The following is a 27435-nucleotide window of genomic DNA, read 5'->3' as shown; positions in this document are numbered from 1 at the left end:
GTGAGAATATTAAAATTTTAGTTTCATCTCCAAATGAATGCGACACGTCGGTTACACAAAAATAAAAAAAGACACGTCGGTTAATAATTAGCTTAATCATGTCAGAGACGCGTAATATGATGCTATTTTTTTTTATGCTATTAATGCATAGTTTGGAATCTGGATTCCTAGCTTCCTAAATCCTATATAAACCTTTCATACTACTCTCATTTCATAACGCATATATTCATTGTTACACAAACTTGAGAAAAAACATTTCACAAACTTTTCATTTGGTTTATTCTTTTTCTGTGTATTGTAGTGATAATTATTTGGTTGCGAAACAATTATGGCAGAACACCAGCACAACAAGGATGAGAATGAGACTACTACTACCACCCCTGGTGGTAATGAGGGAGCTGTGGAGACCAAGAGCCGAGGCTTTTTTGATTTCTTGGGGACTACTGCTACCACCCCTAGTGGTAATGAGGGAGCTGTAGAGAGCAAGAGCCGAGGCTACTTTGATTTCTTGGGGACTACTAAGAAAGAGGAGAAGCCAAAAGAGGAGGAGATGGCTTCTGAGTTTGAGAAAGTCAGAGTGTCTGAAGAGAAGGAGGAAGAGAAGAAACATGGTCTCTTGGGGAAGAAGGAAGAAGAGAAATTCCCTGTTTCTGAATCTTATTCTGGCCCAAAGCCTGAAGAGGATTACCACAAGGAGGAGAGGAAAGAAGAAGAGAAGAAACGTGGTCTCTATCAGAAAAAGGAAGAGGAGGGAGTCCCAGCGTATGAGTCTCATTCTCAACCAAAGACTGCAGAGGATTACCACAAGGAGGAGAGGAAGGAAGAAGAGAAGAAACGTGGTCTCTATCAGAAGAAGGAAGAGGAGAGAGTCCCAGCGTATGAGTCTCATTCTCAACCAAAGACTGCGGAGGATTACTACAAGGAGGAGAGGAAGGAAGAAGAGAAGAAACGTGGTCTCTTCCATAATAAGGAAGAGGAGAAAGTCTCAGTGTATGAGCCCCATTCTCAACCAAAGCCTGGAGAAGATTACTATAAGGAGGAGAGGAAGGAAGAAGAGAAGAAACGTGGTCTCTTCCATAATAAGGAAGAGGAGAAAGTCTCAGTGTATGAGCCTCATTCTCAACCAAAGCCTGCAGAAGATTACTACAAGGAGGAGAGGAAGGAAGAAGAGAAGAAACGTGGTCTCTTCCATAATAAGGAAGAGGAGAAAGTATCAGTGTATGAGCCCCATTCTCAACCAAAGCCTGGAGAGGATTACTACAAGGAGGAGAGGAAGGAAGAAGAGAAGAAACGTGGTCTCTTCCATAATAAGGAAGAGGAGAAAGTCTCAGTGTATGAGCCCCATTCTCAAACAAAGCCTGGAGAGGATTACTACAAGGAGGAGAGGAAGGAAGATGAGAAGGAACGTGGTCTCTATCAGAAGAAGGAAGAGGAGAGAGTCCCAGGGTATGAGTCTCATTCTCAACCTAAGACTGCAGAGGATTACTACAAGGAGGAGAGGAAGGAAGAAGAGAAGAAACGTGGTCTCTTCCATAATAAGGAAGAGGAGAAAGTCTCAGCATATGAGCCTCATTCTCAACCAAAGCCTGCAGAGGATTACCACAAGGAGAAGAGGAAGGAAGAAGAGAAGAAACGTGGTCTCTTCCATAATAGGGAAGAGGAGAAAGTCTCAGTGTATGAGCCCCATTCTCAAACAAAGCCTGGAGAGGATTACTACAAAGATGAGAGGAAGGAAGAAGAGAAGAAACGTGGTCTCTTCCATAATAAGGAAGAGGAGAAAGTATCAGTGTATGAGTCACATTCTCAAACAAAGCCTGTAGAGGATTACTATAAGGAGGAGAGAAAGGAAGAAGAGAAGAAGCGTGGTCTCTTCCATAATAAGGAAGAGGAGAAAGCTTCAGTGTATAAGCCTCATTCTCAACCAAAGCCTGTAGAGATGTACAAGGAGGAGAGGAAGGAAGAAGAGAAGAAACGCGGTCTCTTCCATAATAAGGAAGAGGAGAAAGCTTCAGTGTATAAGCCTCATTCTCAACCAAAGCCTGTAGAGATGTACAAGGAGGAGAGGAAGGAAGAAGAGAAGAAACGCGGTCTCTTCCATAATAAGGAAGAGGAGAAAGCTTCAGTGTATGAGCCTCATTCTCAACCAAAGCCTGTAGAGATGTACAAGGAGGAGAGGAAGGAAGAAGAGAAGAAACGCGGTCTCTTCCAGAATAAAGAAGAGGAGAAAGCCTCAGTATATGGGTCTCATTCTCACCCAAAGCCTGTAGAGGAGTACAAGGAAGAGAAAAAGAAGGAAGAAGAGAAGAAACCTAATCTCTCCGACTTGCTACACCGACCTAACAAGAGCTCTGTAAGTATTTTATTTCTAATATCTATTTCAATATCTTCCATACTTTTAAATATTTTACACAGTTTTTGTTTTTAAAGTTTTGTTTTGATTGTTCAATGGATTTTCTTGTTTGTGTGTTTATTATCTTCACCGATATATATATATATATATATAGTATTTTTGGATTCCTGATAGTTGAGATTGTAAAACGTAGGACCTGAAAGTTGGAACCATTAGAAATAATGGATCTGTCAGTCATCGTAGTCGTACTTACATATTTTCAAAGGAAAAGTGCCCATAAAAGCTTTTGTTGTTGTTTTTCATCATTTGCATGTTGCACCCCATGAATGGCTGCGGGACTTTCGTCCCTTGCCAGCTTGTAAATAACTGGGGCCCATAACGCCACGTGTAATAATTACAGCCTCTTACGGTACTTTAATTTTTACAACTACCACAATTTGTGACATTTTTATATTGTTAAGGTTGTCGCCTATGAATAGTCAACTTTAATTTTGCTGATAACTTATTGTTTTTTTTTTTTTTTGATGATAACTTTAATTTTGATAACTTATTGTTGAGGTAAATAGATTATGAATGGTCAATTATTATTTTCAAAAGTTTTATTGTTAATTATAAATAGTCAGTTTGCTTTCACAAATTTAGTTATAACTTATTAAATTAGTTACTGTGAATGATGAACGGTAATTTTCACATTGACTTAGTACTACTATCTTTTTTCTACGAAATGACCGAAACTTCTTTTTATCATGGCATATATTGGACTTATAGCTTTTTTTTTACCCATATTCACATCAGTTTGTCCGCATTTTTGAAAATGTGAGTCAATCAAAACCCTTTTTTCTAATCCTTTGAATAATTTGTAATTGAACTTTGGATTGTTTGAAAATTGCAGCCTAGCGATGAGAACGAAGGTGAAGGAGAAGAGCAGAAGAAGAGAAGGGAGGAAAATAAGGGACTGAAGGATAAAATCAAGGAGAAGATAGGTGGAGGAGACAAGGCAGAAGAGAAGAAGCACGAGGACACCAGCATCCCAGTTGAGAGGTACGACAAACTCCCAGTCCCACAGGCACCATCGGCAGAGCCAGCTCATGCTGAAGAAAAGAAGGGCTTCCTTGGAAAGATTAAGGGAAAACTTCCAGGCCATCACAAGAAGCCTGAAGATGTGCCATCTTCTCCTCCTTCGGTTGCAGAGTATACCACTTCTGAGCCACCTACTCATCATGAAGGCGATGTGAAGGAGAAGAAGGGCATTTTGGAGAAGATCAAGGAGAAGATCCCTGGTTACCACCCAAAGACTGAGGAAGAGAAGGAGAAAGAGAAAGAGTCTGCTGCCTATTAAGAACAGCTCGTTGTTATGTTTACAGGAATATAGATGCTTGTGTGTATTGTTTGTTAATTTGATTTGATATGCTGTTTTGTTTTTTTTACACATAAAAAATACTTTGTATAAGCGCTTTTCAGGTGCTTATATGTAAGTTTTGTAAAAGAAAGAAAAGTTCTTATTTGCTTTTTGTTTTTAATTAAAAAGTATTTGCGAGTTATGTATATATATGTAATATTATTTATTGGACTGGTTAGCTACAATGTTTTTGTTTGTAACTTAATTTGTATGCTTTGTGTCAATGGTGGAAAGAGGAAGGGGCTAAAGAGAAAGAAGAAGCTTTTAATTATTCGACATTGATATGATTTCACTTTGTGTCTTGGTGTATTCACGAAGGTGCAAGTGATGATGATCTCTGACCCACTTTGAAAACCGACTTTATCTTGGTTAATTACGAAAGCAAACCAAGAATGTGGCCTGATCAGATATGAAAAAGTGGCTATATTTTAAAGTTCGATGAGCTCATTTTATCACATCTGATAGAGTCTCGTGGGAGGCTTCCCTTCTGATGCTGAAAACTACTACTAAACTAAAGATATTGAATGGTTGTTGAACGATTTACTTTAATGTCTCCATTCCACCCCTTGCTTTTATTCTTTAATTTGTTTTTGCAATCGATGTCAATGATTTACATCAAGATATTTTGTAGTGGATGACATAGACAATTAGTTTTATTGTATAGAAAAGAGCTAACATCCGATAAGGTGTTAGAAGTAGATTCTCGAGATTGAGAAGTTGCATTCAGAGTCTGTTTGAGAACCACTTATTTTGTTAAAATTGAAAATTTTTTGCTGAAAGTATTGTAGATAAAGATAAAAGTTAGTTGAAATAGTACAGTGTGACCCATGAATAGTATCAAAGAGTACAATGGAGTCATTAATAATAACAAAAATAAACTGAATAGTAAAATAATTTGCATTTTTTATTTCAATCCAAATAGAAGCTAAGCTTATTGATATGAATGAGGAATGTCGTGTTAAGTAAGGTTGTCGGTAATAGCAAGTTGTGCTACTCCTCTTGGTGGTTTATGACCACACGATAAGTAGCTATGTTGGCTTTATAAATGTAACAAGCCTTTCGAGAATTTTCCTGTAATAATATAGTTTCCTAAAATGATTTTTGATTGGTAAACTGCTTTGTTATTTTTGGATCAATTATATATGCTAAGTACATGGTGTATGTTGTCTAAAAAAAAAGTACATGGTGCTCAAGATAAAATTCACTACTAACAAATTTATGGAATACATACACCATGTACTTTTATATTCCATACATGGTACATGGTGCCCTGATGGGATTGACGAACTCAACTTCCATGAACGATATCATCACTACCAACAAGGTCATCCCCTAAAACAAGCTGATCAAATGTCCACATCATTGACGAAGGTAGCAAAGCCATTCAACACAGGCAATAATACCTCGGGCGGTTACAAAGATAGCTGTATGGACTGTTGGAAGCCCATTGAAGTCCATATTATTCAGCACAAGGCATTACCAAGAAATGCATTAAAGCCACAATAACTGCCACAACGGCTAGGGGCTGTAGAAACATATATAAGGCCCTCACAAGCACCGGCACAAGGTACATTGACACCTAAGAACACTACTAGTTATTCTAATACTCTATCATTTCCTAAAAACTCTTTTATACTGACTTTGGCATCGGAGACGATGTGGCAGGCATCACACCGGTGACCACCTTAAATGAGTTACATTACCATTTTCAGGGCGACATAAGCAGAAGAACGGCTCCATCTGGATGCACAAACAACGACTGATGAATCTGCACTTCATCAATTTGGCGCTGTTTGTGGGGACGACATTTTCGTACTCAGATTCGAAAGCATAGTTTCTATCAAACTTCTATATTTAGATGGAGTCCAACCAGGATTCTACAGCCTTAGCTCAGCAAGTCCAGGCTCCTACGGCCACCGTTGAAGAGCTCACTAGACAGAATCAAGAAATGAGACTACAGCTTCAACAGGAGGAGAATTAGTCCAAAGCCAACCAGAAGGATGACAGAGATAGCCATAGAAGAAGTGACCGTCGAGGACCTACTACTCCAGATGAACAGAACTCAGAACTTCTTCGAGAGATGAGGAAGGAGATGGATGAGCTGAGGAACGCCATTAAAGAGAAAACGGATCGGAGCCTGGATAGAATGGTCAGGGAAACAAACTTGCCTTTCACTACGGTGGTCCTAGAATGCCCAGTGTCATCGAAATTTCGGTTGCCTCAGCTTAAGCCGTTTGACGAATTTAAGGACCCCCAAGACCACCTCAACACCTTCAAAACGACGCTAGGCCTTCAACAACTTCCTGACGAGATATTGTGTCGTTCCTTCCCCACCACTCTCAAAGGAGCTGCAAGGGATTGGTTCAAAAAGTTGCTAACTTCGTCCATCGATAGCTTTGAGCAGTTGAGCAACGCCTTTTTGTGCCACTTCGTCGAGGGACAATGCCCTTAGAGACCAGCAGACCATTTACTCACTATTAGACAAGGGGAGAAGAAAACCCTGAGGTCATACGTGAAATGCTTTACTCGAGAGACCCTGGAGGTAGATGAAGCTGACGATAAAGTGCAGTTGACGACCTTTAAGGTAGGGCTGAAGTCTAGAGAGTTCGTGGTTTCACTCACGAAAAATCCTCCTAAGACAATGGCAGAGATGCTCCTGAAGGCACAAAAGTACATGAATGCCGAAGATGCATTAGCAGCCATAAGGGACGTAGAAAAGCTGGGAGACAAGGGAAGGAAGGAAGACGATCATAGAGGACAAAAAAGGGAGCATCCAGATCATTGGACCAGTGACGGGGGCAAAAGGAAAGACGAAAAAACTCCTCAAACGGTAAAATCCATTCCTTTAGTTATGCCTGTTGACAAAATTTTGACATAGATTAAGGATAAGCACTACCTCAAATGGCCAAGGCCATTACATTCATCCCCTAATGTCCGTGACAAGAAAAAGTACTGTCGGTTTCACAAGGATCATGGCCACTACACAGAAGATTGTCGGGACTTAAAAGAGCAAATAAAGGAGTTGATACAGAAAGGAAAACTGCAAAAGCATGTAAAGAAGGGGGAGTCTAGTAGGTTCAGGGACAGTAGCAAAAACCAGCGCGAGTCCTCACCCAGAGACGAAGATAACACGTCCCAGCCGTCGTAGAATGTGATCGGGGAGATAAAGACTATCACAGGAGAGCCATTCACAGGCGGGTCATTCAGATCCCTCAAGAAAGCATGTCAGAGGCAGGTGAATAGCGTCCACATGATACCCCCGTTTAAGCAGAGACAGACGGATCAGGACATGTCTTTCAACGAGGAAGATGTTAGGGGAGTGAAGCAGCCTCATAACGACCCCTTAGTCATAATGCTCACGACTGAAGGATTCAATACCAAGAGAATCCCCATGGATAATGGAAAATCTGCTGACATCGTCTACCTTCCCGCTTTTCAGCAGCTGAAACTAGATCCAGGAAGATTACGCTCATTTGACTCCTCCCTCGTCAGTTTCAGTGGAGACAGAGTATATCCCAAGGGTATAATGACATTGACAGTAATAGTGGAGACCTACCTGAGGCAGTTGACCCGTCAGTTAGACTTCTTGGAGGTAGACTGCCCCTCATCTTACAATGTGATTATTGGGAGGCCCACACTCAACCGATGGAAGTCGACCACGTCCACCTATTGCCTAATGGTAAAGTTCCCAACTGAGAACAGTGTTGGCGAGGTAAAAGGAGATCAAGTCCTAGCCAGGGAATGCTACCTGGACGTCTTCACATGGAGTCACGATGACATGCTAGGCATATCTCCAAAAGTCATTCAACATAAGCTAAACGTGGACCCGGAAAGAAAGCCCGTCCAGCAAAGACGACGAGTCTTCGCCTTTGAATGGAACCAAGTAATTACAGACGAAGTTAACAAACTATTGATAGTAGGCTTTATCTGGGAGGTCTACTATCTTGATTGGCTCGCAAACATCATCCTAGTGAAGAAAGCAAATGGGAAATGGAGAATGTGCGTGGATTTCACGGACCTGAACAAAGCTTGCCCGAAAGATAGCTTCCCTCTACCAAGGATAGACCAGCTAATGGATTCTACAGCTGGGCATAAGTTACTGACATTCATGAATGTTTTCTCAGGATACAACCAGATAAAAATGGCTGAAGAAGATCAGGAGAAAACTGCTTTCAGCACAAGTCAAGGGCTCTATTAATATAAGGTAATGCCCTTCGGACTGAAGAATGCAGGAGCAACTTACCAGAGGTTAGTGAACAAAATGTTCAGCAAGCAAATTGGCAGGAATATGGAGGTGTACGTGGATGACATGCTCGTCAAGAGTAAAGAGGAACTTGCCCATCTGGACGACCTGAAGGAGACGTTTGCCACCCTCAGACAATACTAAATGAAGTTGAATCCTGGCAAGTGTGCCTTTGGTGTAACCTCTGGGAAATTCTTGGGATTCATGGTGTCCCACAAAGGGATAAAAGCAAACCCTGGAAAAGGTGCAGGCCATACTAACATGACATCGCCAAGACCGTCAAAGAAGTCCAGAAGCTCACAGGAAGAATTGCAACTCTCAATAGGTTCGTCTCTAGAGTGACGGACAAATGCTTGCCCTTCTTTAAGACATTGAAGCAGGCATTCGCCTAGACTGACGAATGTGAAGCAGCGTTTTAGGAACTCAAATGTTACCTGAATAATCCACCCCTCTTGAGTCCATCCAAGGAAGGGGAAAACTTATATTTGTACTTGGCAGTATCAACCATGGCCGTGAGCGCAGCCCTTATTCGAGAAGAGGAAAGGAAGCAGCTCCCAGTTTACTATGTCAATCAAGCTTTCCAAGGTGCTGAAGCTAAGTACCCAAGGATTGAAAAGATTGCATTCGCGTTAATAGTAGCCTCGCACAAACTGCGACCATACTTTTAGGCGAACCCTATCTTGGTGATGACGGATCAACCCATCAAAAAGTCCATGAACAAGCCTGAAGCAGCAGGGAGAATGATCCAATGGGCAATCGAACTTAACCAGTTCGACATTAAGTACCACCCTAAGACAGCTATTAAGGCACAAGCCTTGGTAGACTTCATCACCGAGTTCACCCTCCTAGACGAGAACAGCCTCACCAACGAGATAGAACGGTGGACGATACAGACTGATGGTTCGTCAGCAAAAAGGAGGGGAGGAGTAGGGGTCGTCATAACCACCCCTGACGAAGAAATGCTTAGATATGAAGTTCAACTGCAACTCCCGGCCACCAATAATGAGGCCGAATATGAAGGAATACTGACAGGTTAAGACTCGGGAAATCACTAGGAGCAAAAAACTAGGTTATCCAGAGTGATTCTAAGCTGGTAATAGGGCAGATTTAGGAGGAATATGAAGCAAATGAGGAAAGAATGTAGAAATATCTCAGGCTGACAAAGCATCTGACCCAAGAATTTGATAGAGTAGAATTGATGCAGATCCCCAGAGGCCAGAACATGGTAACCGATGAAGTTGCAAAACTAGCATCGTCAGAAGAAGGATCAATTAGCCCGGGCTTGGAGATGGAAGTCCAGAAATGCCCCAACATCGAAGAAATCTCCACATTTGCAATCCAGAACATTGGCAGCTGGATGTCACTGATCGTATCCTTTCTCCAGGATGGACACCTCCCACAAGACGCCGAGGAAGCTAGGAAGGTCAGAAAAGGGCTGCCAGATTCATGATCCTAAATGACACATTATACAAAAGAGGTTTTTCCATGCCTTACCTGAAGTGCGACAAAGAGGAAGCCAAGTATATTCTCGAAGAGATCTATGAAGGGGTTTGTGGAGACCATGCAAGCCCCAGATCCATAGTAAGTAAAGTTGTCAAAACAGATTACTTCTGGCCCACGATGCAGGTAGATGCAAGGGAGCTCGTCAGGAAGTGCGACAAATGCCAGAGGTTTGGCAATGTCCAACGCCTTCCAGCCGAGAAGCTGACAACGATATCCTCCCCCTGGCCATTTGCACAATGGGGAATTGACATCGTTGACCCATTGCCTCAAGGTAAAGACATGTAAAGTTCCTTCTAGTCGCCATTGATTACTTTACAAACTGGGTTGAAGCAGAGTCATTAGCAACCATTACTGAAGCAAGAATCCAGGGTTTCGTGTGGAGGAATATAATTTGTAGGTTCGGGATTCCCCGGACGATCATAACAGATAATGGGCGGCAGTTCGACAGTCAAGGCTTCAAGGATTTTTGTTCAAACCTAGGGATCAAGAACCAGTTCTCATCCCCGGGGCATCCACGAGCTAATGGACAAATAGAGGTGACTAATCAGACACTACTCAAGATTATTAAAGTCAGGTTGGACAACACAAAGGGGGCCTAGTCGAAAGAATTGCCCAATGTCTTGTAGGCTTACAAGACTACGGTAAGGACACCAACAGGAGAAACCCCCTTCAGACTCACTAATGGCACCGAAGCAGTAATCTCGGTCGAGATAGGAGCAACTAGCATCAGGCGAGAGATATTCCAGGAAGAGGGTAACGACGACCAGTTAAGAGTCAACCTGGATTGCGTAGACGAGGTTCGAGAAAGAGCTTCTCATAAGATGAAAAAGTACCAACAGAAGATGGTCGAGTATCACAACAGGAGGGTGAAGCTCAGACGACTAGACATAGGAGACCTCGTCCTGTGCAAAGTCACCCCAGCAACCAAAAACCCTGCTTAAGGGAAACTCGACCCCACATGGGAGGGACCCTACTGGGTCGTCCATTACTTCAAGCAAGGTAGCTATCACCTAGAGACCATAGATAGATAGAGGCTCCCACGACCATGGAACATCGAGCATTTGAAGAAGTACCACCAATAAATGTAACTGAAAAATGTATTCATTCTTGAAAGTAATAAAAGAACTATTCAGCCAATGTGTTAGTGCAAGCAAGTCTTTTGAAAGTCATGAAAAGAAAGAAATGGCTAAGTAACAAGATTCCGCCTAGACGGATGTAAGTTACTGACGAAGCCAAAAGATGGCAAGATCCCTTAAGAGGGTGTAAGTCATGAAAAGAAAAAAAAAATTGCTAAATAACAAGATTCCACCTAGACGGATGTAAGTTACTAACGAAGCCAAAAGATGACAAGATCCCTTAAAAGGGTGTAAGTCACCAAAAGAAAAAAAAAATGATTAAGTAACAAGATTCCGCCTAGACGGATGTAAGTTACTAACGAGGCCAAATGATGGCAAGATCCCTTAAAAGAGTGTAAGTCATGATAAAAAAAGGTGCTAAGTAACAAAATTCCGGCTCGACAGAAGGCATAGGAGTGTCCCCGGGAGTAGCTTTAGGAGCAGTAGATTGAGCAACCTCATCTGCCGCCATCTCTTGATCAACCACTTCCATATCAAGATTCTCGAGGTCTACTCCAATGGGATGTTTGATAATGTACCAACGAAGAAGCTCGAAGCCCTTGAAGTACCAACTAAAGAGCATAGTACTGTACTCCTCAGTTTGCTGGAAACCCTCGACGGCCTTTACAGCAATGACCTTCAGCTTCTCCCGAGCAGCTAGGAGTTGTTCGTCCTTTTCCAACATGAGCTGCCTCTCCGCCCTAAGGTCATCTCCCAGATACTTAACTTTCTCCTTGACGAAGTTGGCCTCGTCCATAGTAGTAATCAAATCCTTCTTCAATTTAGAATTTTCCACCTCCAGAGCCTCCAGCCTAGACACTGACGAGGTAATCTTTGCTTCCTGAGTAAGGTACTCGGAAGTGATATAAATGCTCTCCCCAAGCACCAGAAAATTGAGAACTAATGTTAGAGACGACACAAAAGGAAGAAAAAGGTAAGATCACATAAATACTATACATGTACAAGCTTGTGGAGATGATGACCCATAACCTCGTTGGCCAACACTCCCGAAAACACCTTCATATCATCGGCGGTAAAAATGTCTTGTGCCCGAGCTTGTGCCACCTCAGCATCATCCCAAACGTTAGAAGACTAGGAGTCAACTTTCTCCTTTTGCTTATCCCCGGTCCTCTGCCTTTACTCTGTTGAGGAGGAATCTCCTCAATTGAAGTGGCCGGGGAAGCCGTCCTCGCCGATTTGACAGCAGGAGTGGGCGGTGTTGCTATAGTGACTGGAATCCCCTTTTCCATCACTCGCACACCTTTGGTCCCAAGATTGGACAGCAACTCATTCTTCTTAGTCCTCATCCGGGCATACATTCCCTGGTTAAATTTAGTAGTCATTCTTGCAAAAGGAGAACACTTTAAAAAAAAGAAAAGAAAAGAAAAGAAAAGAGCAACAAGATCAATATGGACGAGCCTAACACTTACTCTTTTTTTCTTCAATATCCAAGTTTTGCAGGACAAAAGCAAATGGTTCAAGACCAAGGCAGTAGAAGGCAAGAGTTCGTGGATCCACCAGATCATCAAAGTCCTCGATTGTCTTTGCGTACTTGATTGCCTTCTCAACACGTCCCTTGTACCTACTTTTAAGCTTAGGTCGTCTTTTAACTGCACAAGACAACGGGCAAAAGAGTTAAGTGACAACAAATAAACAAAGAAAATTAAGAAGCTAGGAGGAATAATGACACACCTAAATTCGGGGTACTCCACCAATGGAGCAGCCTTAGGAGATCACCCCAAACTTCGTTAGAGGGAGTCTCCCAATCGTCTCCGAACACAAAAAAGAACCGGGACTTCTAATATCTGAATGATGAGGGAAGATTCTAGACGATCCTAGTCCTCCTCTCCCATGGCACCAGCTCATAATACCCATATTCCTTAGACGCTTTCAAATGGTACAGGTAGATGAGCTCGTCCACCCTGATCATATCTCCGTCTGGTAGCAACCAGCCATATCCCCATACAGCTGACCACTATCCTCCATGAATTGGACATAAGTTTCCCAGGAGCAATACCGAAGTGGCCCAACAACTCCATGATAAAGGGATGGACGGGGAACCTAAGCCCACAAAGAAAAGCAGCCACGTCGAAGCATGCCTCCCCAGGGAAGAAGTGGCAAGCCCGATCCTCCTCACTAGGTAAACGGACCCTAACCCTATCTGGGAATTGAAATCTGTCCTTAAACCTAGAGAGTGTTTCGTCGTCTTAACCACACTCCTTCTGGAGAGCATGAAAAGCCCTAACCTCTCGAGGGGCAGAGACGGCAGTATCCCCCTCCATGGGTCTATCACTAGATGATAACCCAGTCTCTAACTCACTCGACCTCACCTCTGACATCACTCCCTGCTCCCTTATCAAAGCCTCAAACCAATCGATTGATTGACAAAGCAACAGTAGCAAGTCACCCAATACTATACAGAAGCCACTACCCTCTAACACGAATTTCTTGAGATATGGGAAAATACCTAAAGACCCCTCTAAACGGGCAAAAAGGAAAGAGACAGAGGGACAAAGGGCCCTAACCTCAGAGCTACTAAGCATAGGACTCAAAGAAGAAGAAGGGTAAAAATCCTAGAAAGACCAAAACAACAAAAAAAAAAAAACACAGAAAAGCCAAAGAAAAATCGAAAATTGCCACAGATTTATCTACTTAAAGAAAAACAGTGGGAGGAAAGAAGCCATACCTCAATAGCGGTGGAGAGAGAGGGCAAAACGCAGAAGGTTCATAGCAACAATGGCAGCAAGAGGTCAGCAATGGCAACTCGGAAAACACAGAGCAAAAGGGAAAGTGAAAAGTGAGGAAGAAAGAGAAGGTAGGAAGTTTAAAAAGTTAAGCACAGAAAATTGAAAAAAAACAGCGGGAAATCCGAGAGTCACATGGAGTGGTGCATTAAAACCACCCTTCAGGTTGTGCCACGTGGCCACAACACTCCTAGTGCCACCACTACGCATTGAATACGGAGGGAAATCCCAAGAGACAAAAAAAAAATTCACCTCTTGGTGATCGCCACCACACAGACAACCACAGAGCTTGGGGGGCAGCTGATGGGGCTGACGAACTCAACTTCCTTGGATGATATCATCGTTACCAACGAGGTCATCCCCTAGGACGAGCTGATCAAATGTCCACATCATTGACGAAGGTAGCAAAACCATTCAATACGGGCAATAATACCTCGGACGGTTACAAAAACAGTTGTATGGACCGTTGGAAGCCCATTGAAGTCCATACTATTGAGCACAAGGCGTTACCAAGAAAGACATTAAAGCCACAATAACTGCCACAACGGCTAGGGGCTGTAGAAACATATATAAGGCCCTCACAAGCACCAGCACAAGGTACACAGACACCTAAGAATAGTGCTAATTATTCTAATAATCTGTTATTTCTTAAAAACTCTTTTATACTGATTTTGGCATCGGAGACGTTGTGGCAGGCACCACACCGGTGACCACCTTAAGGGAGTTACATTACCATTTTCAGGGTGACATAAGCAAAAGAACGGCTCCATCTGGACGCACACACAACGACTGATGAATCTGCACTTCATCAGAATATAAAAGTACTTAAAAAAAAGTACATTATAAATACAACATAAGTGCTCAATAAAAAATTCAATTTTTTTTAATTATATGAAATTTATAGATCTTTCAACTACTAAATAATATATGACTTACATAAACAAAATTTATGACATTAAAAATCTAAAAAGAAATTGAATTAATAATTTTAGTTTAGTTATTGATAGGCCAAGAATGTATTGATCCCTTGTGATAAATTAACCAATTAACGCGTGGTAGTGATTTGTTTACGAATAGAGAAAACCTCTAAGGCAAAACCCCACGGGGTGATTTTAAGGTCAACACTCCCGAAAATCCACTATTATTACAACAAGCGGTTACAAATAAAGGAATCTCAGTACCTTATACCAACTTACAGTCGAACCCTTACCCCAATACCTAATTGGACTTGTTCTGTAATGACAATCTCTCATTTTCAATGCACGGCTCACAGTACGTGACTAACCAACAACTTGAGAAGGATGTTGGCTGCAAAGTTCTTCAGTTCATCAACACGATGAAGATCACGAAACTCTTTGGTTACAAAACCCTACGGCATACAAACGCAGCAGCTTCTTCAAGAGAAAGATGAACTAAGGCATATGTCTCTGGTCACAATATGCTTGTGAAAAACTTTTTCATTAAGTTGCATCAACTGTGATGGTCCTTAAAATAATCCTTATATATATTTAGGGTTGTGAGAAAAAAAAGTCTAAACATGTATACATGGATATATGTGAAATCAGATCTGAAAAAATTGATTTTTGTAAATCTCGATAGATAGGTTATCTATCAAACAGTTGTCGAGCATCGTGCTAAAGATCCCTTTTAAAACTTGATAGATGCTATCTGTCGAGTTTCAAAATACAGCACTTCTTCACTTGATTCTTGGACAAATTTGCATAGTTTTAACACTTGGACTTGAACTCTTACTTCTTGAAGTATTAAACACATCCTAGATCCAAACAAGTACAAGTAAAGTGCGTTTTGTCTAAGGATTAGCCAGTTCTAGATGACATATGTTCCTAACATGATTCACATATGTCCTAACAATCTCCCCCTTTGGCAATCTATGACAAAACCATAGCAAACAAATGAACATATGAGAGAAGTCATAAATCACTCAACTCATACTCACTTGCTAAATACAATAAAATCTATCCTAACACAAACTCTTGAAAAACTTTGCAAGGAGTTCATGGCAAGAAAGACTTTAACAACCTGTATTTCTGAAACACTTTAAACAAAACTCATCACGGCATCTTAGTGTGAAATAGAAATAAAAGATTGCATACAATAAATAAGAAGCATGTGCATAAAGAGAGAAAAGAAACAACACATGAAGAGATCGGTGAAAGAATGTAATAACAACCTCAATATATATATATATATATATATATATATATATATCAAAATGAGTATAAGGTTTGCTATCACAAAATAAGAACAATGTATCTAAAAAGAAGAGAAAAGAAAAGATACAAAAAGTCCTTACTACATCCCTCAAAAAAAAAAAAAAAAAAAAACACTCCCCCTAACAAAAAAAATCTCCTATACTAACTCTCCCCTTAAGAACATGACTACTTTCATACCCAAAACTACTTCCCATTTTTGTCACGAATGACAAAGGACAAGTAACTCAAGCAGTCAACTCGTAGTCACCGAAAGAGCTAGCATCCACATTCTTATCATCATCGTCATTGTCAGAATCACCATCATCGTCCTCATCCTCAAATGCCTCTGGAGAAGGAGAGAGAGACTCCACAAAGGCATCAAGGCGAGCCTGACATTGCGCAATACGACCGATACGGGTGTTCACCTGACACAACACGTCATTGAGTGTGTCAAGGCAAGCATCCATGCGCTGAAGCTACGACATGACTGCCTTGAAGGTCATACCACTCGTAGAAGAAAAAGGAGCAAATGTGGATGGAGCTGAAGATGCCAAAGGAGTTGCCATCTCGGTCCATGGCCGCTTCAGTCGAAGCTGGGCCTCGCTCCATCTAACGGTCGCTGTGTCTATGGCACACATGACAAAGAAGTGTGTAGTCTTAGAATAGGAGACAAACGCATGGTGGAGAATCCGCGTGATAGACGAAAGGAAAATGAGCTTGTCACAGGTTATCGTATCCTTATAAACATCTATAAGGGAGAGTATAAAGTGAGAGGGAAAATCTATAGTGAGTCCCTCGAGAAGGGATAACGAAAATCGAGCACGAGGCTCAGTAATGGAGTTATAGTGAGACAAGGGATGGAGAACAAATGTCATCACCATATTAAGAAACCTTGGACCTTTTGCAAAGCCCAAGAAATGAGTATTTTGATGGTCACCCCAAGATGAAGGTGTCTCACGGAAGAGAGACGAGAGTTCGTCTTTGGACACAGTCCTAAGATGATCACAGCTGGGGTAGTCAAGATGCGCTACCCTTGGGACATGTAGCACCTCGAATATAAGATCCGGAGTGACTACAATGCGCGTACCTCAAACACGAGTAATGAAATGAGGTATAGAATAATCAAATCTGTGCATGTTAGAGTAAAACTTTTCTATGATCACGGAGAGACAAGTGATCGGGATGCCACAAAGTGACTCCCAACCCTTACTGTAGTAGATAGTGGGAAGGTCAATATCGAAAAAGTCTGATAGGATGACTCAGCGTTCTGAATGAATGCTGCGTCGTGAAAGGTTCTCCAAGATGTTTGTATGGGCCTTCTCATCACGGAACCGAACGTGAGAGGGTGTAGAATCAGAAGTAGATGCTCCGGAACAAAGAGGGTTCTAGGACGGAGCAGACTTACGTTTAGGTGCCATAGAGCAATTAACTGAGAGAGAGAGAGAGAGAGAGAGAAAGGGACAAACAGAAAAGTACCAACATAAATCAATATCAATAAGATAGAAAAAAATGGTACGTATGCATGAAAAATGCATGAACATGTGACATACAACAATAAAAACATCATGGGTTCAGCCCAATCCAATCCTACCAGCACACATCATTTCAACATATAGAGCACACATCTACAATGCTTGAAACATTGTTAAAATGCAAAAGTGATGCAATGCATGAACATTTAAGATCATTTAAACAAAACCCATCCTAAAATTTCACAAAAACTTCATCAATTTTGAAAAACCCTAAAATTTTCAAAAACCCCAAAAGTTAGGTCAAAAGAGATTAAATGCATGATAAATGTAAGAGAGAAGATCATACCAGAGAGAGAAATCACTATTGAGGCCAAAGAATAAGTGGGGAAGATGAAGAGTATGAGTGAGAGGTGTTTGGAAGAGGGAGAGACATTTTTCTATCGAGAGAGATTGAATAAAATGAGAGAGAAAAAATCGAACTATGATATATATAGAAAACACGAAGCTCGATGGATCGAGAGGTGTTGAGCTTTAATTCTCGCCAGATGAAGCTATCGAGGAGCTATCGAGAGGTGTTCATAGCAAAGTGACATTGATGGATCGAGAAGCTATCGAGTATCTATCAAGCATACAGAAACATTCTCAATGGATCAAGAATCTGTCGAGAAGCTATCGAGACAAATTCTCAAAAACTTCGATAGATCAAAACTGCGATAACAGTTGTCGAGAAAGGAAGATGAAGAGGCTCGATAGATAGCCTAGCTGTTAAGATTGCTCAAAAATAGTTTTTCAAAAAAGAGAAAAACACATACATGAATGCAATAAAGCATGCTACTGAACCAAAGATCCAAACAATATTTTAAGCTCTCAAAATCATCTCTCATCAAGAAAAACGACAAGCATTTAGATCCAAAACATACACACACACTAAACAAGTTTAACCAATTTTATATTTCAAAAACAAATCAAGACAGTTTAGTAAGCATACATTAACACATGTATTCCTTGTGATGGTCAAATCACATTGTACTTACACATGTATCAAGAGTAGTAAAGAATATTACGTGTTGTGTGTGAAAAATATCGCAAAATTGTATAAATGTCTACGTGTTATGACGATTTAAGATATAAGAAAATCATTTTAACTCACACACAATCATAATTGCTTGATGGAGATTATCACCTTCAAGGTACATCCTATAACTCTCACATCTTCTAGAAGACAAGATTGCAATCATATATAAAGCATTTTGATTTTTTTTATTTTTATTTTTCTTTGCATATTTTCTTTTGTTAAGCATATCACACATGGGCATATAAGAGAGAGAGAAGAAATACCTAATGATGCGAAGCTTTTGACATTGCACTTTTACTATGCCGAAGCATACAAATGTTATTTCATGATTGGCGGGGCAACAATGGTAAGATAGTTATTTATGTATTTTTCTTAGGATTTTCTAGTCCTTCCAATCAAAAAGAGTAATACGAGTGTTAAGTACAAGAGATTACTTAATCTTATTCATCACAAACATGAGCCACAAAGCTCACTTGCTTAGTTGTACATAGAGGTGCTCATCTAAGTTACAAAAGATATAAAGTTTAAAAACTTTGTTTCAATGGCTATCCAAGGTACACAAGTACCAACGTACACAAAATACAAACTGTTTTTGTATTTTTCTATTTTTTTTTTTTTTTGAAAAACAAAATAAAGCAAAAACTGAAAACAAACAAACAAAAACACGTTAAACAGAGCAAAACATAAAATTAGATGCAAATGCATGAGAAAGGAGGAGGAGAAGAGGAGATCAATCCATGGAGATAACACCAATGTTTTGGCGAAGGAATTCAAACCATTTTCTATCAAGAGATTTGGTGAACAAATTAGCCTTCTGATCATCAGTGTGAATGAACTCAAGAGTGAAAGTACCATCTTCGACAAGCTCCCAAATGAAGTGATGTCAAATATCTATGTGTCTAGTTCGAGAATGTTGAACATGATTCTTAGAGAAGTTGATGGCACTGGTATTGTCACAATAGATTGTAAGATGTTCTTGATGAATACCATAATCAAGGAGGAGTTTTTACCTATGTTTTAAAAATGGGACTGGACTGACTGGTTCAACCGGGATTTGGACCATAATCAAGGCCGTTAAACCGGTTTTAGCACTTCTTCATAAATACTTCAGCTGTTGTATTTTTTAACCCAAAAATAAAAATAAAAATAAAAAGAGAGATCTTATTTCAGATTTAAGAAGAGAGGCTTTGATTTCGAAAATATACTCTCAAGTATGAAGTGGTGAAGCCTAAGACACCCACAGTGACCCAAAAACATCAGATCTACTTTACTTACCTTTTGCTCAAAAGAAAATAAGAATAGATTTATTATATTTGTGTTGAGGAAGAACCAAAGAAGCCCAAAGATAAGCAAATTTGTAACGATCTGCTGCTTCAATTGAGGCTTTTTTTTTTTTTTTTACTAATCTTACCTCTTGCACATGCAAATATTCACTTCAAGGGAGTTTCATGATGAGTCATTGGAGGATGGGCATCCTGTGACAATGCTGAAGACTCAATACCGAATGCACATATTCATGAGAGAGAGAGAGAGAGAGATGAAAAAGCAAAAAGAGATGGGAAAATGTAAAGAAGTGCTGAAACTTGAACCAAATGTGTGACAGTGGTTGTACAGATTTCAAGATTTCAAAATGTGTGGTAGTTGGAATATTAATGTGTAGAATGTGTGGAGGTAAAAAAAACATCAAGTGGGTAATGATATTACTTCCCATTGATGCACTTACTTTTTGTTATTGGAAAGGTTAAAAAAAAAAAAAATCTAAAATATTTTATAGTGGGCTTATGGGTTGTGGGTGCTTGTATATGCTTTTTTGTTTTTGTTTTGGTTGAATTGTGTTGAGTAGTGTCTAAAAGTTGGTAAATTAAAGTTTAATGTTTTACTATTATTTAATTTTTTAGTTAAAATGACCAAGTATAAAATTATTTATTTATTTATTTATTTATTTTTATAATTATTAATTAAATTATTTATGATGTCACCAATTCGACTATTGGTCGGACTCCGATCTGATCAGAAAATCAGTAACTAGTCCCTTTTTCAGTTATTTCACCGTACCAATTTTTAAAACCATGGTTTTTGCATTCATAGAAGTCGGGTGCAACAGCTACTAGCAGTGATGTATTCAGCCTCTACAATGAATAATGAGATGGAGTTCTGCTTTTTGCTCATCTAGGAGACAAGATTATTACCCACATAAAAACAACCCCCCGAAATACTCTTTCTATCATCAGCATTCCCAGCCCAGTCTGCATTAGAATACCCAGTTAAGACATCATTTGTGTCCTTGCATGAGTTTGGAGAAACAATGAGCAAGTTCATCCTTAGTCGACCTGAAAATGATATTATCAACATAGACTTGTGCAATTATCAACTCGTCGTCTTTACTTTTGATGAAGAGAGGTTGATCAGTTTTTCCTCTTGTGAACCCATGAGATACTAAATATTGTGTGAGCCGATCATACCAAGCTCTGGGGGCATGTTTTAAACCATAGAGTGCCTTCTTGAGATACAACACATGATCCGGAAAGTGTGAATCAATGAATCCTTTAGGTTGAGCCACATAGACATCTTCTTTAAGGAACCCATTCAAGAAAGCAGTCTTTACATCCATGTGGTAAAGCTTGAACTTCAGGTGACATGCCAGGGTTAGGAGAATCCTGATGGACTCCATACGGGCTACTGGAGCAAATGTCTCATCATAGTCTACTCCTTTCATTTAAGAGTATCCTTGAGGCACAAGACGAGCCTTGTTGCAGATCACATTGCCCTCCTTATCAGTCTTATTGCGGAAGATCCACTTTGTGCCAATGATGTGCTCACCTTCCGGTCTAGGTACTAGAGTCCAAACATCATTCCTTTGAAACTGAAGCAGTTCATCATGCATAGCCTCAACCCAGCTTATATCTTAAAGAGCTTTCTCGACCTTAGTGGGTTCAACTTGTGACAAATAATAAGAATATGACACAAAGTTAGCAACACATTTATCAACTGTACGCTTCCTTAGTGTAAGTTCATTCATGTTTCCCACAACAACTTCAGAAGGATGATTCAACTTAATCCTGGAGGAAGGTCCTTTCTCTTCATGGGATTTAGAATAAGGTGAGGTAAGTATGTCTGTTGAACTTTCTACAACACTTGGAGTGCCGGGAGTACTTGGAGATGCAGGCTCTTGATCAACAATTTCTTGAACATCATTGGGCTCAAGAGAACATGGTTGATGTTTTATATAGATGATGAAAGACAACCTGCAAAAATGACAAATTTAACAAAAAGAAAAACACGGCTAGGTTCTTAGTTGCTCTAACAAAAAAACAAAATGTATCACAGATAATTAACAAATATTAAACACTGAATCCAACACTACTTTTACTCATCATCATCGGCTACAGAGTTAAAAGCATTCAATCTGTCAATCAATTTGGCCTTCCTTTCCTCATATGAAAGCTTCTTCAAGTCGAACCTCTTGTGTTCCTTTGGAGGTTGTTTCTCAGACTTCTTATTTTGATAGTTTTTTTTTTTTTTGAAAAAAATTTTAAATGTCATCAACGTAGAAATTATCAAATTAATGGAAATATATACTGTTTTTTGGCATAGATAAAGATTAAAAAATTAATGGATATATATACTATTTTTTAGGATAGATTTATATTAATCACCTCTTGAAGAATTTGGATTTTGCTTATCCCTTAATAATCAAGTTTTGTATCTTGATATTTTGATAAAATAATATTAATTTAATAATAATAATAATAATTATAATTAATAAAATTTAAGTTGCAACTTGAGGAAAATAGAAACAACAAAAATGTGGGATGAGATTTAAATTTAGAAATTTTTTAAAATAGACTTTTAATTAGAGTAGAATTAAAATTTTGAAAATTTAGGTGATAAATATTATCTAAATTAAATTTTTTTTTGTTAAATATTATCCCTTAATTTAAGAAATATATCCTAACAAATAAAAAAATAATGTTAATCTAATGATAAGAATGAATTAGAGTCCTAGTAGTATACTATTCCTTTTTAGTTCTTTAAAAATCTAAAAATTTAATAAAATTTCTGCAATTTGGTGAAGTCACGTGACGCAACAATGACGTCTAAGTCCAACTTTTATTATATACTAGTTGAAGGCCTGTGCATTTCACGGTTTTATGTTAAAACTTATAGAATATTTATAATTATTATAACCAAATAAGTAATTATTATAACGAAAGGAATAAATTGCATTGGTATAACAACCATCAAATATAAAATGATAGCACATTAATACAAAATTACCTTCTAACATACCAATTGTGCTATAATATCATTTGTAGTTACATGTATCAAACTATTCGCATATGAATTTTATATCTAATGAATCTACAATATAAGTGATTTGCAGTATTATTAACAATAATATTAATGATTAAAATCTTTAGACAAAGTAACATAAAATTGGCCACTTTTTAAAGATAGAACTATTTGAGGAATAAAACATTTGTTCTAATTAAAAAAAAAAAAAATTGCAAAGTTCTACATCTAGATTACAAACCTTTCTTAGGATGCTTAAAATCTTTTTTGACAAACCTGGAAAAAAAAAATCAAGAAGAAAATTAAACAGAGTTAAAAAAAAACAAAGTACCATATAGATCGCAAAATTGTATGTATATTTAATAGTCTATGATTGGAATTTACTTTGACAACTTACATATATATTGGACAACAAAATAATTAAATTGGATCAAACCATTAGCATATAAATTAGATCAAACATAAGGAAATTACCCCCTCAAAAAAAGAAAAACATAAGGAAATTAGCTTAAACAAAAGGCAACAAATACATAAAACATATTTAATTGATTATAATAAAAAATTAGAGTAAAAATACATACCTACATGATTGTAGGTAGAAAAATGGAAGCCTAAATAAAAAATAAACTGTACAATAAGTTGGAGAATGAAAAACTACGCCAACTAACAGTGTATATATATACATACTCCACCTAGAAAAGGAGTCCAAGTAAAAATCAAATACTCTAAACTCCTTGAAGTTACCTAATCAAGAAGATTAGGTTAATTACATATTAGTTTTTTTTTTTTAAATACTTTATCCCAAAAAAATAGTTAACATTATTAGCTAGATTGTTGTTAGATTTTTTTTTTTTTTTTTAGGTTAGAGTTAATACAAAAAAAAAAAAAAAAAAAAAAAAAAAAAACTTAGAGGAAGCGGTATGTTTTTTTTTTAGAGATACACTTACTTTATGATAACAATGAATTAGAAATAAGAATGAATTAGAGTCTTGATTTTTTTAATTTGAGATATTTACGAATTAGAATCTTGACTAATCTAATATTAATCTGCAGTTTTTTATTTCAGTTTTTTTAGAGATACACTTACTTTATGACAACAATGAATTAGAGATAAGTATGAATTAGAATCCTTAATCTAATATGAATTTACCTACAATCTTACATGAAGCAATTTTTATTTTATGCTTACTATATAATTTTTTTTTGATTAATCTAATATTAATCTATATTTACCATCTTACATGAAGCAGACGTGAAGTAGTTTTTTATTTCTTTATTTTATTTTTAAAGAGATAAAGTACTTAATGATAAAAATGAATTAAAATTCAAGTAGTATAATATTCCTTTTTAGTTTTATAAAATCTAAAAATTTAATAAAATTTTTAGAATTTGATGAAGTCACGTAGCGTAACCACAGTATCCAAACCCAACTTATATTATATTATTATATATAATATGATATGATATAATATAATATAATATAATATAATATGAATTTTTACGTAATTAAGGTTTGGAGATTTATACAAGGTGGAAAGTGTGGCAATCAGTGGCATGATGGCATCCATACTCATGCTCGGCCACGGGGTTACTTGCAGTATCTAGTTTACTCTATCAATTCTCTCGGTTTACACAACACGCTCAAACTTTGCTTACTCTATCAGCCATTTTTATGCCTCCAATGACAGTTGGCAATCAAAAATAGCGAGTACAATTAAGATATGCCTCCAAGAGTAATTCTAGTGACACAACCATTTGCACAACTTTGTGCACAACTCGTCCACGTGGTGAGTTATGGTTGGTGGAGAGGTGACCTCACCTCTCCACCAACCATAACTCACCACGTGGACGAGTTGTGCACAAAGTTGTGCAAATGGTTGTGTCACCAGAATTTTCCTGCCTCCAATGACAGTTGGCAATCAAAAATAGCGAGTACAATTAAAGAATTTAAAACCAGAGAGTGAGAATATTAAAGTTTTAATTTCATCTCGAAATGAATGCGTCACGTCGGTTCCACAAAAATAAAAAAAGACATGTCGGTTAATAATTAGCTTAATCGCGTCAGAGACGCGTAAGACGATGCTATTTTATTTTATGCTATTAATGCATTGTTTGGAATCTGGATTCCTAACTTCTATATAAAACCTGTCATACTACTCTCATTTCATAAGTCATAACGCATATATTCATTGTTACATAAACTTGAGAAAAAACATTTCACAAGCTTTTCATTTGGTTTATTCTTTTTCTGTGTATTGTAGTGATAATTATTTGATAGCGAAACAATTATGGCGGAGCACCAGCACAAGAGGAATGAGTATGAGACTACCACTACCACCCCTGGTGGTAACGAGGGAGCTGTGGAGAGCAAGGACCGAGGCTTGTTTGATTTCTTGGGGAAGAAAGAGGAGAAGAAGCCAAAAGAGGAGGTGATGGCGTCTGAGTTTGAGAAAGTCAGTGTGTCTGGAGGAGGAGGATCTCATTCTCATCCAAAGCCTGTAGATGAGTACTACAAGGAGGAGAAGGAGGAAGAGAAGAAACACGGTCTCTGGGGGAAGAAGGAAGAAGAGAAATTCACTGTTTCTGAATCTTATTCTCACCCAAAGCCTATAGAGGATTACTACAAGGAGGAGAGGAAGGAAGAAGAGAAGAAACATGGTCTCTATCAGAAGAAGGAGGAGGAGAGAGTACCAGCGTATGAGTCTCATTCTCACCCAAAGCCTGCAGAGGATTACTACAAAGAGGAGAGGAAGGAAGAAGAAAAGAAACACGGTCTCTTCCATAATAAGGAAGAGGAGAAAGTCTCAGTGTATGAGTCTCATTCTCAACCAAAGCCTGTAGAGGCATACAAGGAGGAGAAGAAGGAAGAAGAGAAGAAACCTGGTCTCTTCGGCAAGCTACACCGATCTAACAGCAGCTCTAGCTCTGTAAGTATTTTATATCTAATATCTATTTCAATATCTTCCATATTTTTAAATATTTTACACAGTTTTTGTTTTTAAAGTTTTGTTTTGATTGTTCAATGAATTTCCTTGTTTGTGTGTTACTGTTTATTATCTTCACCAATATATATATATATATATATATAGTATTTTTGGATTCCTGATAGTTGAGATTGTAAAACGTAGGACCTGAAAGTTGGAACCATTAGAAATAATGGATCTGTGTGTGTCATCGTAGTCGTAGACCTACATATTTTCAAAGGAAGAGTGGCCAGGCCATAAAGCTTTTGTCGTTGATTTTCATCATTTCCGCGTGGCATGATGCATCCCATGAATTAAGGACTCTCCCATGAATGACTGCGGGACTTTCGTCCCTTGCCAGCTTTTGTAAATAACTGGGACCCATAACGCCACGTGTAATAATTACAGCCTCGTACGGTCCTTAAATTTTTATAACCACAGATACCACCGCAATTTGTGACATTTTTATCTTGTTATGGTTAGCGTTGTCGCCTGTGAATAGTCAACTATTAATTTTACTTTTAACTTGTTGTTGAGGTAAATAGACTCATGTCAATTATTATTTTTAGAAATTTCGTTGTTAATTATAAATAGTCAATTTTGCTTTCACAGATTTAATTATAACTGATTCTCAAAAAAAATAAAATAATAAAAAAATAATTATAACTTATTCAATAAGTTACAGTGAATGATGAACGGTCATTTTAACATTGACTTATTATTATCTTTTACCCATATTCGCATCAGTTTGTTCGCATTTTTGAAAATGTGAGTCCATCAAAACCCTTTTTTCTAACCCTTTGAATAATTTGTAATTGAACTTTGGATTGTTTGAAAATTGCAGTCTAGCGATGATGAGGAAGGTGAAGGAGAAGAGAAGAAGAAGAAGAAAAGGGAGGAAAAGAAGGGACTGAAGGATAAAATCAAGGAGAAGATAGGTGGCGGAGACAAGGAAGAAGAGAAGAAGCTCGAAGAGAAGAAGCACGAGGAGAAGAAGCATGAAGACACCAGCATCCCAGTTGAGAGGTACGAAGAAGAGGTAGTAGTTCAGAAACTCCCAGAGGCACCATTGGCAGAGCCAGCTCAAGCTGAAGAAAAGAAGGGCCTTCTTGAAAAGATTAAGGAAAAACTTCCAGGCCAGCACAAGAAGCCTGAAGAGGTCCCTCCTTCGGTTGCAGAGTATACCACTTCTGAGCCACCTACTCATCATGAAGGCGATGTGAAGGAGAAGAAGGGCATTTTGGAGAAGATTAAGGAGAAGCTCCCTGGTTACCACCCAAAGACTGAGGAAGAGAAGGAGAAAGAGAAAGAGAAAGACTCTGCTGCCCATTAAGAACAGCTCGTTGTTGTGTTTACAAAAATGTTGGCGCTTGTGTGGTTTGTTTGTTAATTTGATATGCTGTGTTTATTTTATTTATTTTTACATATAAAAAAATACTTTGTACAAGTGCTTTTACGTGCTTATATGTGAGTTTTGTAAAAAAAAAAAAAGAGAGTTGTTATTTGCTTTTTTTTTTTTTAATTAAAAAGTATTTGCGAGTTATATATATATATATATATGTATGCAATAATATTTATTGGACTGGTTTAGCTACAATGTTTTGTTTGTCACTTTGTATGCTTTGTGACAATGGTGGAAAGAGGGAAGGATAAAGAGAGAGAAGCTTTTAATTATTCGACAACGATATAATTTCACTTTGTGTCTTGTTGTATTCACGAAGGTGCAAGTGATGATGATCTCTGACCCACTTTGAAAACCGACCTTATCTTGATGAATTACGAAAGCAAACCAAGAATGTGGCCCAATTAGTTTGCTGATATGAAAAAGTGGCTTAGCTATATTTTAAAAGTTCGATAAGCTCATTTTATCACATCTGATGAGTCTCGTGTAAGGCTTCCCCTCTGATGCTGAAAACTACTGTTAAACTAAAGATATTGAATAGCTGTTGAATTATTAATGTCTCCATTCCACCCCTTGCTTTTATTCTTTAATTTGTTGTTAGCAATCGATGTCAATGAGTTACATCAAGATATTTTATAGTGGACGACATATGTAGACATTTAG

At 38.4% G+C, this 27435-nt stretch overlaps 2 protein-coding genes across 3 annotated transcripts; both read left to right on the top strand.

Annotated features, from left to right (window-relative positions):
- The first annotated feature begins 201 nt into the window (after positions 1 to 201).
- Positions 202 to 26967, top strand: LOC126712527 (uncharacterized). Of its 2 annotated transcripts, XM_050411882.1 has the most exons (4): positions 202 to 1686; positions 1942 to 2350; positions 3243 to 3682; positions 26697 to 26967. In XM_050411882.1, exons 1-4 carry the CDS (start codon positions 329 to 331, stop codon positions 26701 to 26703), a joined length of 2214 nt encoding a protein of 737 aa, XP_050267839.1. In that variant the 5' UTR covers positions 202 to 328; the 3' UTR covers positions 26704 to 26967. The 2 variants fall into 2 exon arrangements, with proteins under 2 accessions (XP_050267839.1, XP_050267838.1); XM_050411881.1 differs by lacking the exon at positions 26697 to 26967 and having other exon boundaries at positions 3243 to 3934.
- Positions 24552 to 26967, top strand: LOC126712528 (dehydrin COR47-like). Its single transcript, XM_050411883.1, has 2 exons — positions 24552 to 25334; positions 26215 to 26967. The coding sequence occupies exons 1-2, from the start codon at positions 24696 to 24698 to the stop codon at positions 26701 to 26703; spliced, it is 1128 nt and encodes a 375-aa protein (XP_050267840.1). The 5' UTR covers positions 24552 to 24695; the 3' UTR covers positions 26704 to 26967.
- Positions 26968 to 27435: the final 468 nt, after the last annotated feature.

Source organism: Quercus robur, chromosome 2 (genome assembly GCF_932294415.1).
Source record: "Quercus robur chromosome 2, dhQueRobu3.1, whole genome shotgun sequence".
Classification (NCBI taxonomy): domain Eukaryota; kingdom Viridiplantae; phylum Streptophyta; class Magnoliopsida; order Fagales; family Fagaceae; genus Quercus; species Quercus robur.
Note: the sequence above shows the minus strand (reverse complement) of the source record. Positions and strands in the feature narration are given on the sequence as shown.